The sequence below is a fragment of the Amblyomma mixtum genome, chromosome 6, assembly GCF_055824585.1.
Source record: "Amblyomma mixtum isolate Tamu chromosome 6, ASM5582458v1, whole genome shotgun sequence".
Taxonomy (NCBI): domain Eukaryota; kingdom Metazoa; phylum Arthropoda; class Arachnida; order Ixodida; family Ixodidae; genus Amblyomma; species Amblyomma mixtum.
Genome location: NC_143017.1, coordinates 53,554,665 through 53,573,379, shown reverse-complemented (window position 1 = coordinate 53,573,379; position 18,715 = coordinate 53,554,665). Strand labels below are relative to the sequence as shown.

At 45.5% G+C, this 18,715-nt stretch overlaps 2 protein-coding genes across 3 annotated transcripts in view; both read left to right on the top strand.

Annotated features, from left to right (window-relative positions):
* LOC149339141 (uncharacterized) overlaps positions 1-18,715 on the top strand; it is a 43,163-nt gene that overhangs the window by 19,590 nt on the left and 4,858 nt on the right. For both annotated transcript variants that reach the window (XM_089547965.1, XM_089547964.1), the window contains 7 exons: positions 2,602-2,734; positions 5,689-5,846; positions 6,925-7,032; positions 13,493-13,573; positions 13,834-13,984; positions 15,914-16,026; positions 17,076-17,258. In XM_089547965.1, coding sequence (XP_089404091.1) covers positions 2,602-2,734; positions 5,689-5,846; positions 6,925-7,032; positions 13,493-13,573; positions 13,834-13,984; positions 15,914-16,026; positions 17,076-17,258 — 927 coding nt within the window. The remainder of the gene's footprint in view (positions 1-2,601; positions 2,735-5,688; positions 5,847-6,924; positions 7,033-13,492; positions 13,574-13,833; positions 13,985-15,913; positions 16,027-17,075; positions 17,259-18,715) is intronic.
* On the top strand, positions 10,382-12,265 carry LOC149339142 (uncharacterized). Its single transcript, XM_089550003.1, has one exon. It carries the CDS (start codon positions 10,382-10,384, stop codon positions 11,666-11,668), a length of 1,287 nt encoding a protein of 428 aa, XP_089406129.1. The 3' UTR covers positions 11,669-12,265.

Below are 18,715 nucleotides of genomic sequence, written 5' to 3'. Positions count from 1 at the left end.
CTACACATTCGTCGCTATACGGACGCTATACAGGGGACGCTGTATGGACAACTAAATACGACGTTTATGTTTGGTAAAAATCCATTATATAGCTCATACTGGCTATGTTGATGTTTGGCCAGCAGTACAGGAATATCTATTTGGAGCAAACACGTCGAAGGATTGCTATATAAAGTTACCCGGTAGCTTGTGGCAGAGGAAACTAATCTTAAGCACTACCAAACTGGAGCGGAACGCTCTGTAGTGACAGTTAACCCTTGGAGACAGGTAAAGGTTGCGGGAATGACACGAACGCGCACCCCATTTTCAGCCATGTGTTCCTGTTATTCGTACAACCTTTGCATGCCTCTAAAAACACTCCATGACAAACGTTGGAAAAATGAGAGCTTGCCAACCAGAATCGTTTGCGATCGTAACTCTAATTAACTTGTGAGTTTTGCTTGAGCGTCAACTTTAACCCGTCTCTTCTCTCCCGATTTGTCAAAGGAAGATGTAGTCTGTAGGTTTACATCGTATACAACGTTTAATTATTTATTCTTATTATACACGCTTTCAAGGCCGTGGGCATAAGAGAAAGAGTTGGTGATATTATTACATTATTTGCAGCGCAGAACAAAACGGAAATGAAAATATAAGGCACTTTGAACGGCAATCTTGAAATAAGTGGTGTCACAAATGAAGATTGGAGGCGGGAAGACGGTTCCATTCAGTGGCGGTTTTTGGTTAAAATGAAGAATGGTACAGATTAGTGCGGCAAGATGGCACTTCAACATTGAGTCGATGGTTGATGCGAGATTGGATGTGACTGGTTGTGGTAAAAATATTATTTTTTTTTAGGAAAAGATTTCGGGAGTATATTTTCTCAAAAAGGCAGAGCCGAGACTACTTATGACGTAGTGAAAGATCAAGCAGATGTAGTTTTTTTTTTTCATGGATGTGACGTTAGAATGACGGGAATAATTGCGGAGAATAAAACGGCCTGCGCGGTTCTGAACGCTTTCAAGGGAAATGATGAGATTGGAATGAGCAGGGTCCCATATGGCACAGCGTATTCTAATTTTGACGGACGAGCGTTTTGCATAGGGTAAGCTTTAATGAGGGGGTTGCTGATGCAAAGTTGCGTCTTAGATAGCCTAACGTTCCTTTAGCATTGTTAGTGACATATTAAACACGTATGTTCGATGAACGTTGCTAATAATGTGTAGGCCAAGATTCTTATAGCAGCTAACTACGTACAGGACAGTACCATTAATAGAATATGTGGACATATCAGTAGTGGTAGAGCAGGTTGAAACACTAATAATTTAGCGTTTAGTAGCGTTAAGCTGAATTAGCCATTTGCTACACCAACTAGAGTGCACTATCGATACCATCTTGAAGCTTACTGGGACCATTCAGGTCACTGTTTCGTGGTAGATGGCACAATCCTCCGCAAAAACAGCCTAATATTTGAATTAAAGATACAATCAGGAAGGTCATTAATGAAGATGAGAAAAAGGGGACCCAGAACCAACCCTCGTGGTTAACCGGACGTTACGGAACAAAGTCTGGACGTAAATTCATAAGCGGTTGCATACTGAATCCTGTTAAAGAGAAAATCCTTAAACCATGCAGTTATCTTTTGATCAATGTTAAGGAGGGAAGGTTTGAAAAATCAGTAAATCATGAGAAACAGTGTCGAATGCTCGATCCAGGATTTAAGCGTGGGCCTTTCCAACGCTTTCAGTTAGCATATACTTACTAATTATGGTGACTACGTCTAAAGATTTTTAATTAACTTTTATTTTGGAGCTAGAGCCCCACGTATTGTCTAAGCAAGCCTCGAATTATTGGTTTTTGTACAAAGAGTGAGCTGCTAAGAACAGACAAAAATGAAACATATAATCTCTATTATGGACTTAATCTTCGGACGCCAGGAAGTTCGCAGAATAATGAAGCCGACGAATTTATTGGCGTTGTTTTTCGCTTGCAGTATATATTGGGAAATAAAGCCAACCAGAGAAGCAGAGGGTCTAGTTACTTGAGTACGTCCTATTTTATTTGCTTATTTATTTATTTGAAATACTGCCAACCCCAGAGGGGTCATTACAGGAGTGGGTTGGAAAAAAAAACAAAAAAAAAACAAAAAAATCACATGACGAAACAGGGTCAACAATGCGTATAAGAAAAAACGGCCTTTTCAGCGAGCGCAATAAATTCTTCCAATGTTGGCTGCGCGGTAATACAAGGTTGCAAAGCGTTTCATTCGAGTACGGACATCGGAAAATAAGAATACCAGAACGAGTTGTTATTGCAAGAAAATTCCTGTATCATGTTTAAGTGTATGTGTCTGGTTTGGCGCGCATGTCTTTTATCTAGATTGTCATGAACTCCGCGAAGTTTTGCTGGCTGACCTATATGAAAATTCAAAGATAGAATTTATTCTTATTAAACATTTATGACGAAAACCGCTGCGCTTTGCAACCGTTAGCTCTTCTTTACTCTAGGCCCTGGAATACGCTGTTATTATTGAATTGGACCAGTGTATAATAAGAAGTACTGCTCCGAATCCTACATAACGACACTACAATGACTACATTTCCGCTATTTCCCTCTGTACAGATCTGGTACGACGAGATGATGCGCCTAGCCAGGGTGGACATAATACCCTCTGAAGAGGAGAAGAGCTGGCCCCTTATCAGCGACTCCGGCAGCCTGGACACCATGCTGTCGATCGTTCTCGACTTTGGAGCAGGTATGCATGCTCGTCTCTTTCTTTCGAATGCTTCAAGCGGGGTAGCGCATGCTTACAGCCGCCGAGCCATCAGCATTTATGAAGTGGCTTTCAACCGGAATGATACCCATTGCTGACGGGCTATGTCGCATTGTTTTGCTTTTAGTTCGTTGTTAGAGTAGCTTGTTAGTTGTTAGTTTACTTGTATGTTTTTTTTTCGTCAAGTCTGTGGAGCGCAGCTATTAAGTGGCTTTGTAAATAGCCTCTGTATATAGCTAGTTCTTGCTCATAAATGGTACAATAAATACTGTATTACAAAACAAGAAGCCAAGCGGTTAGAGGCACCGACGTCCCCTAATTAAGTGCGGTTCGGATGCCACACAAACCTATACTCTCACGCTTGTATTTTATTTTCGTTGCTTTTTTGAGGTATGGACAGCCTGACGGACGGAAATAAATTTGCGGACAAACAGAAGGAAAACTGCAGCCGTTGAATGCTTTCATGCATTAAAAGCGATTAGTTTGGCAGCTTTCGCCCTTTCGAGGGAGTGGAATGCACAGGACACAACGCATTTGTCTTTTGCCAGAGCCATGATGGCTGCGGGGCATTTGTTGTTGTTGTTGTCCTCTAGATAATGGCGCGTACCCACTGCGGGGGATTGGCCAAGACACAGGCGGCAACTGATAGGTTCTCCTCTGTCTCCCTATACTATCTTCTTTCAAATCAACTGTAAAAACCGCGCAAAAAAGCACGTAGACAGAATTAACATGGGAACACGAGCGCTGACTTTCAAACGATGATTTATTACGCACACCTAGTACATTATATTACACGTACATTACGTACGTAGTACTTTCTCGGCATGCACAGAAACCAACTCACCCATCGTGTTTTTTTGCGCTGTTTTTACATCGGATGGAAACCAACTCGCCCAGCTCTCCGTCCTTCTTCTTTTACACTTTGTTCTTTCCGCACGAGTCAGTGATGTCATTCTAAATCCACGCGCATTTAGTTTTCCTTCCTTCGTACTGCTACTTGCACACGCGATGTCGACATCAGCACCGTGGCGTGATTTCCTCACATGAAACGCCAACTCAGCCAGTCATCTAGCCATCCGATTTTCGGAGTAAAGCATTGAATCGCGGCATTTTCATCGCGTGCTGCCATAAGGTCATAGGCACCTCCCGCCCATTTCTCGCAGCCGACGGGCACTGTTACGGGCAACCTCAAAAACAAATTCAGCTGAAAAAAAAAAACCTGAATTGAAACTTCCTAATTTTGAAGCCGCTCGGAAAGGTGGTAGCTGAGTTCTGCTAATGAGATTTGGTGTTGAAGAAAGCAAAGACCGCAGTGGTGACGTAGTAGTTGAACATCCGCCTCGCATGCAGGAGGTGCGGGGCTCGATCCCCAGTGCCGCCGGGTACCCACCGGTGATACAGTGGATACAAGCTTCCCCTGGCCTGGTGCTCGGTTCATTCAGGGTGAAATGCTTGGAAAATGGGTCTTTGACTCCATCTTAAGCAAACGAAAATACCTTGTGCCAGAGCGCTCTTTCGCTGCAGATGCCCTTGCGCAATAAAAATTCGCTATCATCATTATCGAAAGCAAAGACGCAGTAACTGCCTCACTTTTCGATGGACACCTGAACCGTGCCGTGAGGGATGGGAGAAGGAGGGATCGAAAGAAAGCAGGAAGGATGAGTGACCTTATTGGATATCTCACCGTTGTGGAAGGGATAAACAGTGGGATCAAAGTAATGGTTTATGAGAGTTTAACGTCCCAAAGGGACTCAGGCTATGAGGGACGCCGATGAGAAGGGCTCCGTAAAATTCGACCACCTGGGCTTCTTCAACTTGCACTCACATCGCATAGTACACGTGCCTGTAGAATTTAGCCTCCATCGAAATTCTAGCCGCCCACCTCGTCAGTTGTGCGCATGCGCGGAGTGTCGTCAGAGATGCGGCGGGTATATATATCACAACGATACGGAGCCTGTGGTAGAAATGGACAGCTCGGAGGAAGCTAGGGTACGCCGTAGGAACGAAAGCAAGAGGAGGCGGCGTGCCGAGGAGACCGGGGAAGAGCTCGCTAAGCGTCTCGATAAGTGACGTAAAAAGGACGCGGCTAGACGGGCCCGTTTAGTCGACAACAGTGCATCCACGACGGCAGATGTCGATGAATCGAGTTCTGCGTCTCTGAAAGAAGCTAGACTCTCGCTACTCTACCAGGTTTAACCAGAGCTAAACCATAGCCAATGTTTTCGTGCACATGAGAATTCACCTGTACTTTTTGTTCCCATTTTCAATTCAATTCAATTCATATTTATTTACCAGAATACTGGACGGTCTCCAGGGCTAAAAGTTGCAGCCAGCAACTTGACTGGGCCCTGGAGCCGTTTACAAAGGCAACAGCAGACGTCGGTTCCGAGCAGCACAACAAAAATATTCACAACGCTATGAACAAAAATGTACAAGGAAATAGAGACATGGTAGAATATTTGTCATTGCAATCATACTCTCATTTACAACTGTGAAAAGTGTATTCGTAGTTGCTTTGGCGATTTGAAGGTTACTTGTTTGAGTTTATTTAGCAAGACTGGTAGGTTGTGTTTTAATGATTGCAGTTTGTACTGAGTGCGAAAAAATGGAACGAACCAGGGTTGGGAAATTCAAGTTAAAGAATTAGCTCTAGGCTGCAGCAGCGCTAGAGAAAGAAGGGAACTTTGAGTGTCATGTTGAGAAAAATAGAAGACATGCAACAAGCGATGTTCATAGTGATGGTCAAAGCTAACATTCATTGTAATCCCCCCCCCCCTCCTGCAATGCCATTAATGACGCTTTAGCTACTGCGATAAATAAATAAATAAATAAATAAATAAATAAATAAATAAATAAATAAATAAATAAATAAATAAATAAAACGATAAATAAATGAATTACTTAATAATAGGTTTTATTTATTTTGCCCTGTGTAGAGGCTGCGTTCGTGACGCATCCATCAAGCGGAGACTGCGTAGTGAGAAAGCTGACAAAGGACTTCTTTCTTGCGGAACCAAACAGCACCGAAGGAATCGAAATGTTGGAGCCAGAAAAACTGTTTGGATTCAGCGAGGAGCACCGCTTTCATGGAAGGGTAAGGCGGTGAGCTGCGCCGAGTTTTTATTACGCTAAAAAAAAAAAAACGGTGCTAACCAGATGCAGAATACGCAGTGGGGCCGGCAGCTGCCCAGCGTTAAATACCCTGCCGACTTAATGCGGCAGAACGTAAAGCATAAAAAAGGCCGTGGACGCCGAAGGATCTGCCCAGGTGATGGCGGCAGCTCCTCTGGACGCGGAGACGGCCAGGGATACCCCTCCCCCTCCCCCCTGCCCCCCTGCCCCCCCCCCCTCCCCCGCCCCCGAAGAAAAATAAAGAAAGGCGGCTGTGAAGAAAGGAAACGCGCAGTGATTGGTTTCGCAGAATACTCTAAAGGACGAAATCGACTGCAAATATAGCTGACTTTAATGCCTTTGTTTACCTAATTTTATTTACATGATAGAACGTTTTTTATTTACTGTCTAGGCACCATGGTATTAGCGAAGGGACTGGTGTTCATTATATATTTGGACAAACAGCTAGTAAACAAGTAATGATAGGCAGTAGTATGGCGTACTCTAAGAAGAAAATCAATAGCCTAACAGAATGCATCACGGTCTGGGATTACAGTGATGCTACGGGGAAGGTTATTCCACCTGAAACAAGCATTAGGTATGAAAGAATCATGGAAAGATTGTTTGTGGCAACACGCGATTCCAACTTGAAGCTTTGATCAACGCATGCTGAAAGATACGAAAATCTTGCTGAGAACTCTTATTTGGTGGGCGTGACAAGTTTCACTGAATAGATATAACGAAAATACTGATCTGGGTCGAGAAATCAGATGCAAGGAGAAATATTTTCATGGCGCTGCTGCTGACAGTACAGTGGTAGCAAGTATGAAACAACTGGCACAGTTTTTGATTGCTTTTAAAACGGAGATGAGTGGTTCGGTACCAGGGCTCCAGAAACCCGCACCGTATTCCCATTGCTAGCAGAATAAAATTTTATGAGGGTATAACTTTGATGAACATTTAAAAATCGATAAACTGAAGAGATGACTGTCGACGCGTTTTTGTGACTGCGCCGCGATGAACTAACCACAGCTGACCTGCTGCCTGTTGCCCCCTTGCAGTACAAGATTAGAGGCATAGAAGTGGAAACGTGGACAGCCCTCAGTAAGGAAGCGAACGAAACTACGGAGCAGAAGACAACAAAGCGACACGAGATATCATTTATGAAGGTGAGTGCCTGTGTCCTTCTCACTCTAGTCTGCGAAGCTGACCACAATGCTGTGATCGCTAAGGCCATCCAGTGATAATAATAACGTCATAAGTTAGAACCCTGGTCAGGACAAGGCGCAGCTGGGAAAGTGCTGATAGGCTTAGGTCGAATCTAAACATGGCCCTCCAAATCGCGCTAATGTGTTTTGTTGTCATCCCCATAATGATTTTAATAATAACAACTTCCATATTCGTAATCTATGCCAAAATCATGATCGTTGTCATCATCAACGTTCCTGCGTGATTGAAAACGCCGCCAACTTAGGCACCGTCGTCACTCTGTTCAATGCAGAAAATCAGTCGATACTCCTGCAACCAACGGCCTTCCTTTAAATTTATTAGCGACTCGCAGGGACCGGCCAGAATGTCAGTTATAATCTTCACTGCCGGGCGGTTGCTTGACACAGGTACAAGTGTGACCCAATCTCAAATCGGCCTTATTTAGGAAAGGTACTCTTTAACCCGGACTCGAGTGGTTAGATTGATGGTATACCTCACAGGCTACTTCAGATATGGTGACAATGATGAAGTGAAGCACACTGGAACTCACCTTACTCACGAAAAGCCTTGAAAGTCTGTCTTAAATGAAACTAACTCAGAATTCTGATTGAATTAGATCTTTAAGGTAACGGGTAGTATTTTAGGTGATTGATCAGTTAACTGATTGATAAATAAAGTTTACCATTCATTTGGGGCTGGCGTAGCTTCGATTTTAGTTTTAATGAAGAAATGTTCTATTGGCCTCCATTTCGCATTTTCCGAATACATCCTGGCGATTTGACATTCGCTGAATGGCGCTCCGCTCCACAGATCCTATGACATCTGTCCAGCGGTGCATGACATCTTACCGCTCAGCATTAGCCATATGCTCGGAACTCCACCGCAACTTTTAATAACGCAGCCAGTTACATGTTCACTTTGTATCTGTGGCCCAATCGACGAAGGCGGCTGCTACAAAAGCCAGATACCTAGCTAGATATTCCTCCCTGGCTGTCATCAGCAACGCCATTATATACATATAGGTCCAATACTACGGCACTATCCTGAGTTGCAGTGTAACACTAAGCACAGTTTATTAAACTGGTAAACTGGAGAGAATGAAAGATAGACAATAGGGAGTCGTCGTACTTGAAGGCTCCGGAGAAGTTGGAACCACTTAGGGTTTTTTTGGAGATAGCACTGACATCGCACAGCACACGGCCTTCTTTTTCGTTTAGCCTCCATCAAAACGCGGCCGCCAAGGTCGGGTTTTGCAGCGCCCGGGCTTTGACCCCCCGCCCTCGGTCTCGGCGGCCGAATCTAATACCATACAAAACGTTGTATAATGTCTCAAGGCTTGAGGCGCATTCAGAGAGGGCTCCGAAATTTTGTCCGATGCTCACGCCAAATGCGCTGTTTGGAAAACGTTGAGTAATCTACCGCAAAATATCGCCACACTGAATTTCCGCCTCAGTATAGGCGTCAATTAGAAGGCGGCAGAATGTTAGGTGGGTGGATGAGATTAAGAAGTTTGCGGAGGTACGGTGGCCGCAGCTGGCGAAGGACAGGGTGGAGAGACATGCGAGAGGCCTTTGCCCTGCAGTGGGCGTAGTCAGGCTGATGATGATGATGATGAGGCTGCAGCACAGCGAAGACCTGTTGTCTATCTTTCCTCTGCACTTAGTTCGCAAGAGCGAAGTCGTATTTTCTAGTGACGCTGAATGTTTTATTAGGGTCTGTTCATACTTAGGGTATTAGCGGGGGCCTCATGACATGAAATTTTTAGCACCCCTTGAATTAACCTTGAAGATAACAGACTACGCAGTGCTGTACTGTTAACGACTGGGCCAAATCATCGAGTGCCGCCGCGGTGGCTCAGCGGCTATGGTGCTCGGCTGCTGACCCAAAAGACGCGGGTTCGATCCCGGCCGCGGCGGCTAGAATTTCTTTGGAGGAGAAATTCTAGAGGCCCGTGTACTGTGCGATGTCAGTGCACGTTAAAGAACCCCAGGTGGTCGAAATTTCCGGAGCCCTTCACTACGGCGTCTCTCATAGCCTTAGTCGCTTTGGGACGTTAAACCCCATAAACCAAACCAAACCAAATCATCGAGTGTCATAGCTGATGCTTACGAGATGGCGTGTCTCAATTTATTCAAGACTAACTGTCGACCTAATAACTGTCCACCTAATTGCCCAATGCCCGTAATATTTTTCTAATAAATCTAGTTAAAGAGAAGCTTGTACATTACTTAAAAGGACACGGAGGTCACTGTAACCAAAATCTGTTTTCAGAAGAAATTAATTGTTTGGCTCTTTCTGGCATGTTGACGTCTGTCCGGTAGCAGAATACCCATTTGACGCCGATCGAAGTCGTTCTAAAAACCTTCCCGCTGGTGGATTAGAAGTTGTGACGTCGTTACTAAGGAGGACGGATGCCAATTGAAGTATTGGTGGGATAGCATAGCATCTGAGGTCTGCGAAAAATTAGTGCCGACGCACGCATTTTACTTACGAAATCGGCCGGTGATGGCGACACCTGAAATTATGTTTTTGTCGCTTCTATTTTACGAAAGCTTCGTTATCGGTGACAGCCGTCTCTTTGTTATTAGAACGTGACACCCTATTTATATATTTTATTTGTTTAGAGCATACTGCAGGCCCAGTGAAGGGCCCTGGCAGGAGGGGCACAATAATTTTTGTTCTTTTAATGACGTCAGTGTCCGTTTTTTTGTAATTTTGTATGAGCTGCTTTTGCTCACGCAATAGTCTGTATTGCAAGCCATTTCCTTATGCATTCTTGTCACTCACATTCTTGTTTACCTTGATTTGTAGTGCCGACTTTGACTTGTCTTTCCTGTACTTACTCACTCCTGCCTGAACTGCCTGTTGGCAGTATCAAATTGTAAGGATAAAGAAGATGCGTCTGATGATTTGAAAAACGAAGACGAGGTGACAGTGTGCCATTTTTATATGGTAAAGAAGAAGAAGAAGAAGAAGAAGAAGAAGAAGTAGAAGAAGAAGAAGAAGAAGAAGAAGAAGAAGTAGAAGAAGAAGAAGAAGAAGAAGAAGAAGAAGAAGAAGAAGAAGAAGAAGAAGAAGAAGAAGAAGAAGAAGAAGAAGAAGAAGAAGAAGAAGAAGAAGAAGAAGTTCTCGAGAGTTTTTGCCAGCGCAACGCTTGTGTGTATTTTGCCGACCTGATCCCAGACTGCTGCCGTTGCCGTTCCCGTCGCCCCAGTACCTCGTAACAAACCCCCCGTTACATTTGGTGGAGGAGCCGGGGTAAAAACATCGGCCCTGGAGCTCCGTAGTCGTGCTCTCCCGACGCGCAAGATGCCTGAGGACGTCCAACACCAGGCCGTACAAGTGGGCCAGGCTGTCATCTGTGCCGGCTCCCTTCGTCAACGGGACCCGACCATTTTCAGCGGGACTGACGAGAACGATGTTGAAGATTGGCTGACATCGTACGAGCGGGTGAGCGTATACAACAAATGGAACGATGTGACGAAGCTAAACAACGTCATCTTCTATCTCGCCGGTGTGGCTAACCTCTGGTATCGCAACCATGAGGCAGATATTCAAACCTGGTCCACCTTTAAGACTAAATTTGCAGACGTATTTGGTCGACCGGCTGTCAGGCAACTCCGAGCCGAACAGCGATTGCGTGAACGATCTCAGCAGGCTAGTGAAAGCTTCACTAGCTACATTGAAGATGTCGTCGGCTTGTGCAAGCGGGTCAACGCTCGTATGTCGGAAGCCGACAAGATCCAACACATCTTGAAAGGCATCGATGACGACGCTTTTCAGATGCTTCTAGCGCGCGACTTGCGTACCGTTGCTGAAGTCGTCACGCTGTGTCAAAGCTTTGAGCAGTTGCGCAAGCAGAGGATTCTGACACGCCAGCGGCCACAGCAGGTTGAGTCGCTCGCTGGGCTCACGCCTGCTCCTGACCCCTCGCTGCTACAGCAGATTAAAGACTTCGTGCGGGAAGAAGTGGCACGTCAACTTTCCTTTCTGCCGAGCGCTCACGACCGACCATCATATCTGACTCCAGCGCTCCGACATACAATTCAAGAGCAAGTTGCTGAGGCTCTTCCACCGGCTCATCCGTCACCACCTGTCACGGTTCCGCTGACATACGCTGACGTTGTCGCCAGACCACAACCTGTGGCGGCTCCGCTCACATATGCCGAAGCCGTCGCGAGACCGCCTCCTGTCTCGGCCCCAGTGACATATGCCGATGTCGTCGCAAGACCGCAGCCGCCAATCTATAGTGCGCCTCCGGCGCATTTGCGAGGGCCAGTGGCTTACCGTCGACCTACTCTAAGGGTCAGCGATTCCTGGCGCACAACGGACAATCGGCCGATTTGCTTCTTTTGTGGTCTCCCAGGTCATGTAGCTCGGCATTGCCGCCGTCGTCTCCCGGACGCGGAAATTCCTCCCCAAGCTCCTGGGTACTGGCCCCCACCGAGTCAGTACTCTGTGCCAGCTGCGCCGCCGCAAAGTCGTACTTTCTCGCCGGACCGTTCTACCCTCTCCAGCCGCCGGCCCTCTTCTCCACGAAGCCGGTCTATCTCGCCTATGCGACGTCGCCCCACCGCTAACCAGGAGGAAAACTAGGCGCCGCAGTTCCTGAGGCGAGAACTGCGTCCACAACGAACTTCGAAAGGCCTCATCCGTCAGCCGCTAACCTCATTGAAATTTCCGTCGACGGCGTTTCTGTCATGGCGCTTGTCGACACTGGTGCTGCCGTTTCCGTCATGGACGCAAAGCTGTGTAGTTCTTTAAGAAAAGTAAGGACGCCAATTGCTGGACTCTCACTGCGCACTGCCAGCGCTCAGAACATCCAGCCGTCAGCAGCGTGTACCGCTCGCGTTGTAATCCAGGGGACCATCTATGCCGTCGAATTCGTCGTACTGCCCTGCTGTTCTCATGCTGTTATCCTGGGCTGGGATTTCCTATCGCGCCATGCTGCTATCATCGATTGTGCTCGAGCCGAAGTCGAGTTCTCTCACCTGTCCGAAGCTGTCTTGGACACTGCCCCTCCTGGTGCCTGTGTTAAGGCCCTCGTTGCCGAAGACATTGACCTGCCTCCATGCTCTTCAGTCCTCGTACCCCTCTCTTGCGGCCCTCTTCGCGACGACACTGTCCTCTTCACTCCGTCCCCTATCTTTCTGCACCGCAAGTGTCTGCCTCTGCCATACGCCGTACTGACTATATCCGCTGGCCTCTCCGTACTGTTCGTGCCTAACCCATTCTCGTTCCCCATCGCCTTGCGCCTAGGTGAATGTCTCGGCACGGTACAACCATTCGCGTCTCTGCTCATCCGCGAAGAGATGGACGACGCGCCGCACCTCTCCATGGCCGCACTCAGCCCACCTACTGCTGCGCCCGATCCCTCCTCAACCGAAGCATTCCTTCGCTCCATCGACGACAACCTTCCAGCGCCGCAAAGGGCAATGTAACGGGGGGTTTGTTACGAGGTACTGGGGCAACGGGAACGGCAACGGCAGCAGTCTGGGATCAGGTCGGCAAAAGACACACAAGCGTTGCGCTGGCAAAAACTCTCGAGAACACTGTCACCTCGTCTTCGTCTTTTCAAATCATCAGACGCATCTTCTTTATCCTTACAAAATAAATAAATAAGCACAACACAAAAAGTACAAAACGAAAGTACAAGGCAAGTCATGAAACAAAAACAATTCAATGAACCAATGCTGGTCAATTTTATTTCTCTTCATTCAATGTTCCTTCAACCCAATTTTCGCTCTTTCTTCAAGATTAAAGAACGCCTGCCATATATACTCTTCCTGACAAAGCTTCACCCAAAGAGTGTGCCTTATTTTGCATTCAGAAAATAATTTTCTTTGTCCTTGATCGGGAGTTGATTCTTTGTTGAACGTCATGTCCAAGGGAAGTACAGCGATTCTTTTCGATTGATGGATGCAAGTGACTTTTAAATGTGAGGGGGAAATTTGCTGTTTCTTCAATTTTTATTGCATAAAAAAAATGTTTGCGAAGCTGATGTTTCGTAAATCTTAGACATTCTGATATCACGAAGTTGCAAAAAGATTCCCGCTGTAGTGACTACTTTTGTTTCGTCGAATGGTAAAATTGGATCTCTATTATTAAATTGCAACCAACTAATTAAAATCAGGATTAAAGTTATATATGTCGGAAGAAAGGATTGTCCTGCATCATGCTCCGGCAGCGCAGACGAATGACAGCTATGGTCCCTCGCAGGAACTCTGCAGGAATGTACCACCAACTTAAAATGCACTGCGCTCAATATTTATGAGAACCAACATCATGTACCACAACGCCCCAGCTAAGCATAGGCAGAACGCTGCAGATTGCTCTTATTCTTCCATTTATGACGCAAGTGATTAGTAGATATTTATAATTTCAATACATATTTTTCTTATCTGACATGATTATTTCCAGGACTCAGAAGCGGAGCGCATAGGTGAACGTGACCTTGAATTTGTGCCGGTTCAAGAAAGCATTTACGAGGACACTTTTCAGGTAGACATCTCTTCAACCACTTTTTTAGGCCATCAATGACCATGAACATTTTGGAGAAGTCTTTTGAAACAAGAACCAACTCTGTGTGAAGAATTTCCTAGAGAAACCTTACAGTGCATCTTCACTGGAGCAGTAAAATAATTCAGTACCGTCGGTATGAAAAGCCGCATTATTATTGCTGTCATAGAGTAACTTTTTACTAAACGATTGTTGCTACTGCGTTGCGCGACTCAAATCTCATTTCACCGCCTCTGCTTAAGGCCTCAAAGGAAGGAACAGGGAAGTTCAGGCAGCACGTGACGATGAAGAACTACTTCATGTTCTCTTCTGAACAACCGCCACTGTCCGTATACGAAGCGCCTGGTTGCCTTCCACGCCACCAAGCCCGGGCTTTCAAGGTGTCGTTCGACGGTACGTATATCGAACAGTTCTTTAAAAGTGCTTTAATGAAGGCTTCTATGGGTTCTATATGCAGGCAAATACGTTGAAGCTCTTCATATACAGAAGCCTTAACAGTGTAATTTAATTGCGATTCGTGAAGAACGGACACTTTTGAGCGGAAATTACGCAGAGTATCCCAGCCGTAAAAAGGTGCAGGAGCTAAGAAGTTGTATATCATCAGGCGAAAAAGCCTTATATGAAGCATTATCAGAGAAACCCGGCGTTGTCGTCAAAGAAAAATGGTCCAAAATACCCCTAATTACGTCATCAGCAAAGAAAAAAAAAGGTTTTCGAAGGTGCGGGGAATTGAACCAAGAGCCTTCCGAACGCGCAGCGTGCAGGGCAGCCTATAGGCCACAAAACAGCGTTGCTTTTTGGTAAATAAAGGTGAGCCTAGTGTATGCGTTGCTTCACGACTGCATGCTAATGAGTAGATATGTCATTATAAAGAAAGAAAAATATAAATTAAAAAAAAATTAATGACTTGGCCTTCAAAGCGAGCAAGTAGCCTTAAGTTGCCTCCGCAATTTCGCGTTCCGTAGTGTACCAGACACGCGCGAACGGTGCAACAACAGGCAACGACAGCCGAGCCCGAGACTCTTTCGAAGAGGGATCGCTGAAGCGGTCTCGTTCGAGCTCCACTTGCACATGCCCCTAAGCTAACACTATTTCAAATTACATTTTCTCCTTTCCATTCATCCCCGCACTTTGGAGTATCGCAGCCACAATTTGTTCCCGACGTCGGCCATGCCCGAGGACAGCTATCTGTGTCTCCTCATCGTGCCAGCAAAAAATGCGAAATGACAAGATGTGTTTCCCGGTCATGCGCCGTCTCAATTATTAGGGATAGCTACATTTGTGGCCAGCTTATAATAGAATTCATGTGCCACTTTGCGACCCAACAAATTAGGACCATTAATAGCTGGGAACCCATCACGGTGATGTATCGGTATAAAAACAGCCCGATACGGTGTTTGAAGTCTTGCCCTTATGGCAGGTTTGAAATTTGTGAATGGGAGAAACCAGTTATGAGCTTAGTTTATTGTTCAATACGTCACAGAGAACCGTTTGGCCGAAATCAAAGCGCTATCATTAGGTGACGCATCGCACGGAAACACAACATGCTGCAGTTTGACGTGTGGTCATGGGGCGTAACCCCGGATTTTACCTGACCCCCCGCCCATAGCGACAACAGTGCCACAGAACCTTGCTTACGTCACAAATCAGAGTATCCTGGATAAAAGTGATGATGAGCGCAAGTTGTTCTTGGCATCAAACAAACAAGGAGGGAGATCTCGAGGCTGAATTAGACAAGATGACCAACTTTAGCACTCTTGTTTGGCCCATATTGATCAGCTATTGCCTTCATTTAATTTTGATCGTTATTCTCTATGCCTTCTGGTCTCCTGAGTTACCCTCCCTAGGTCACGTTTATGTATACAGCTTTCAGCACTTATGCACGTGCATGACGCTTGAAGCTGTCCATGCAACTATAGTCGGACACAACTCAAGAAAGAAGTGGAAAATACCCTTCAAAGGAAGTCCTTCAGCCAATGGATCAACTGATTTTCTTGACGTTTCGGTTAATCCATGGTTAATCCCCTGTCATGCTGTGAAGACGTCGCGGTTAATCCATGGTTAGCCCCTGTCACACTAGCGCGAAAGGGGATTAACCGCGGATTAACCACGACATAATGAAAATCAGTCGACCCCTTGGCTGGAGAGCCTCTTTTGAGTGGCATTCGAGAGTTGTATTCGACTACAGGGTTTTGTGTGATGGGAGAACTTCTGCATCACATCGCGGTTTCCTCAGTGACGCATTTATTCGCTGAACATTTAAAAGAAAGTACACAATCAGAAAATTTTTCAAACCCCTCTTTTTTTCTTGTGTTGTTTCAGGAAAGGATGCTAAAGCGATTCGCGAAAACCGGGCAGTTTTCGCTGACGCTGTCCGAGGGTCCATAAAAGATTATGGAGACATTGACACCATACTCCGCGTCCAGATTATTGGCGTAAGTCTGTGCCCTGGCTTAATACAAGGCCTGGCAAAAATATTTTGACTTGTTTGTTTGTAAACAGCTATAAGTGTGCCGTTATTAAACTTAATTTAAATTCCGGTGTATTGGAAGCCTAGAAGGAGAAGAGAAATATTTAGGAACAAGAACGAAAGAGCAACAGCCACGCAAAATAAGAACACCTCTTCAGGGGCTGCGTCAAAGATGTCCGAATCAACTGGGATGTTTTTTTACTCCACAATGTTCTCTGGCCATTTGATGTTCTTGAAAGAGGGAATTTCCATAAACGCCGCTTTTGTCAACGTTGCCGCAGATCGAAATGGTTTCTATGAGTAGGATTTAGGTATAAGTGAGCAAGAATTCTCTTAGACATTTTCAATATATGACTCGTAGCGCGGTACGCAAAATATTGAATAACGCAGTAAAAATGCATTCGCATTTTTTTTCCTCCGACCTCTTCAAAGGCAGTGTCCGTGAATAGAATTCAAGAGTGCGACTATTCATCTCCACGTAACGCGAAGTGAACAAACCCTGTGCATCGATAATTCTTCTTTTTCCTGTTTGTTTCCTCCCTCACCCACAATCTCTGCTTGTGGACTACAGCAATGAATAAAGTACTGAACTGTAGAATAAACAGACGTTAAAAACATCGAAAATACAATAATGAGAGCTAGGACAGTAAGCGAAAGTAGATCTCTTCAGGAATAGTTGAGTGGCTTTGAAAGGCGACGAATCATGAACAAAAAAAATGACACTTTTGGATAAAAACCGAAAACTACAGTATGTGGACAGAATTAATAAGAACGGAACGCTGAACAAGCGATTACAACACAAGCTTTAAGCCAAAGGAGGCAGCGGTTGTTGTGTCATCAACGTACTACCAGTCATTAACACCACTAAGGTAGAAGCGGGAGCATTGCATGCCTCAGTAAAATAAGACGAATAAAATGGGAACATTGTCTGACAAAACGCTTCAGCTTTGGCGAGGTTACAGGCTGTGTCAGCCTTTCAGCCACTGCATTGTAACTGTTCTCTTTCGCCGACAGATGAAGACTGACCGGAAGAAAAAAGAGCTGGCAGTTTTCTTCGAGATTCTGGCCCCGTTGACTGAACTGCAGCAAGAACGAGTCGTCACTATCGACGAAGCCGTTCAAAACATCGAAGAACGAGTCAAGAATGGAAGCTTCGCTTTTACCCTCGTATTTGCCAGCGAAGACGGCCATGCAGACGTAAGTTTGGCCTGTTGTTGCTAAAAGCAAGCCAACAAGCAACCACAGGCGTTCTGTCGATTGTGGGCAGGATTAAGCAAAGTGAGCACTGCTGTAGAGAGGGTTACTCAATCAGAGCTCTTTAGAGTACCAGTTGAAACATCCCACATGTCCCATGTGCTAAAGTACAGTAGTTGGATATGGCCAGAACTCGGAGGTTAGCTAACTATCACGCCGCATGCAGCGCAACTCCTAACCGTTGGTAAAATTACGAACGTAACAGAGAAACAGAAGTTTAAAGACGCCACCGATAGCTGATATGTAGTCCAGTTCATCGTGGCGTCACCATCTTCGAACCCATACCCACTAAATCAGGAAAAGAGCATTTTTGAACGGAAAAGAGTTTATGAGCGTAATTTCTCCTCATTTTTTCATATACATTTTTTCACTGTCGTCAAAAGCGCTCCCCATTGGTTTTCTATGGGAGTCTAAAACTGCTGGATGCGAGAAATAGAAACACTATAAAGGAAAGATTTTGCTATATATCGGAAGAATGGACAATTATCTTTATTATTTCTAAGTACCTTACAGTATTCAATATTCAAAATTTTTGTCCAAGGATGTTCAACTTGTGTCTGGGACTAGTCGGGTACACAGGCAGGGTTTCGCAACTGATGTAATCAAAGAGCTGCTTACCACTTTGACTAAATTTTATTCATAAAAAGAGACTATGGTGCATACGGGCGAGCTATCAGTTCGTTCTTGTCTGAACGGGACAACCAGCGGTCGTGCAGATCGCGCCAGGACGAGCTCACCATTCAATACACTGCTGTTCATTTCTCTGTCCATTAAAACCCAGCATGCAAGCTCTAGTAGAGCTCAGGATTCGGATCTGCTGGGCAGTATCGTTGATGTCGCCTGCTCGGAGCCTCACCACGAAAAGCTCAAAATTGCTTTTGTTTCCTTGTATTATTTTTATGTTTCCGCGCTGCGAAATGTTACCGTGTTTATTGAAAACGACACACATTTCAGAAAAAGTGCGCCTCATCTTGAACGTGAAAAGTGGAGCTAGTACATGCTGCTTTAGATCTCATTGCATCTTAAGGGCTCGTTTCTTCAACTGCGTGCTCAATGGTTAGTTTTATCATATTCAAGAAGGCTGTTTCAAGCGAGAATGCTAAAAGGGAGCAACTGGACCTGTAGCGGTCATTTACAACAGGGCGTCACGACAGAACAAGGACAAGGCAAGCAAGGACAAAAACTTGGACGACTCTTAACCTGCCCCTAATAGTCCAATGCGATAGCGTAAGAGATCCCTCGCGCGCCAGTACCCCTTCTTTGCGGCTTAGGCTCTGCCTACCGGCCCATGTAGGCGGAATCGGTTATCCTAAACTTTACCTGCCCTCCGTGCCCTGTTGCTCACAACCTGGTGGGCAGGTTGTGATGACGTCACATGGTCACGTGACCCCTTTCGACCA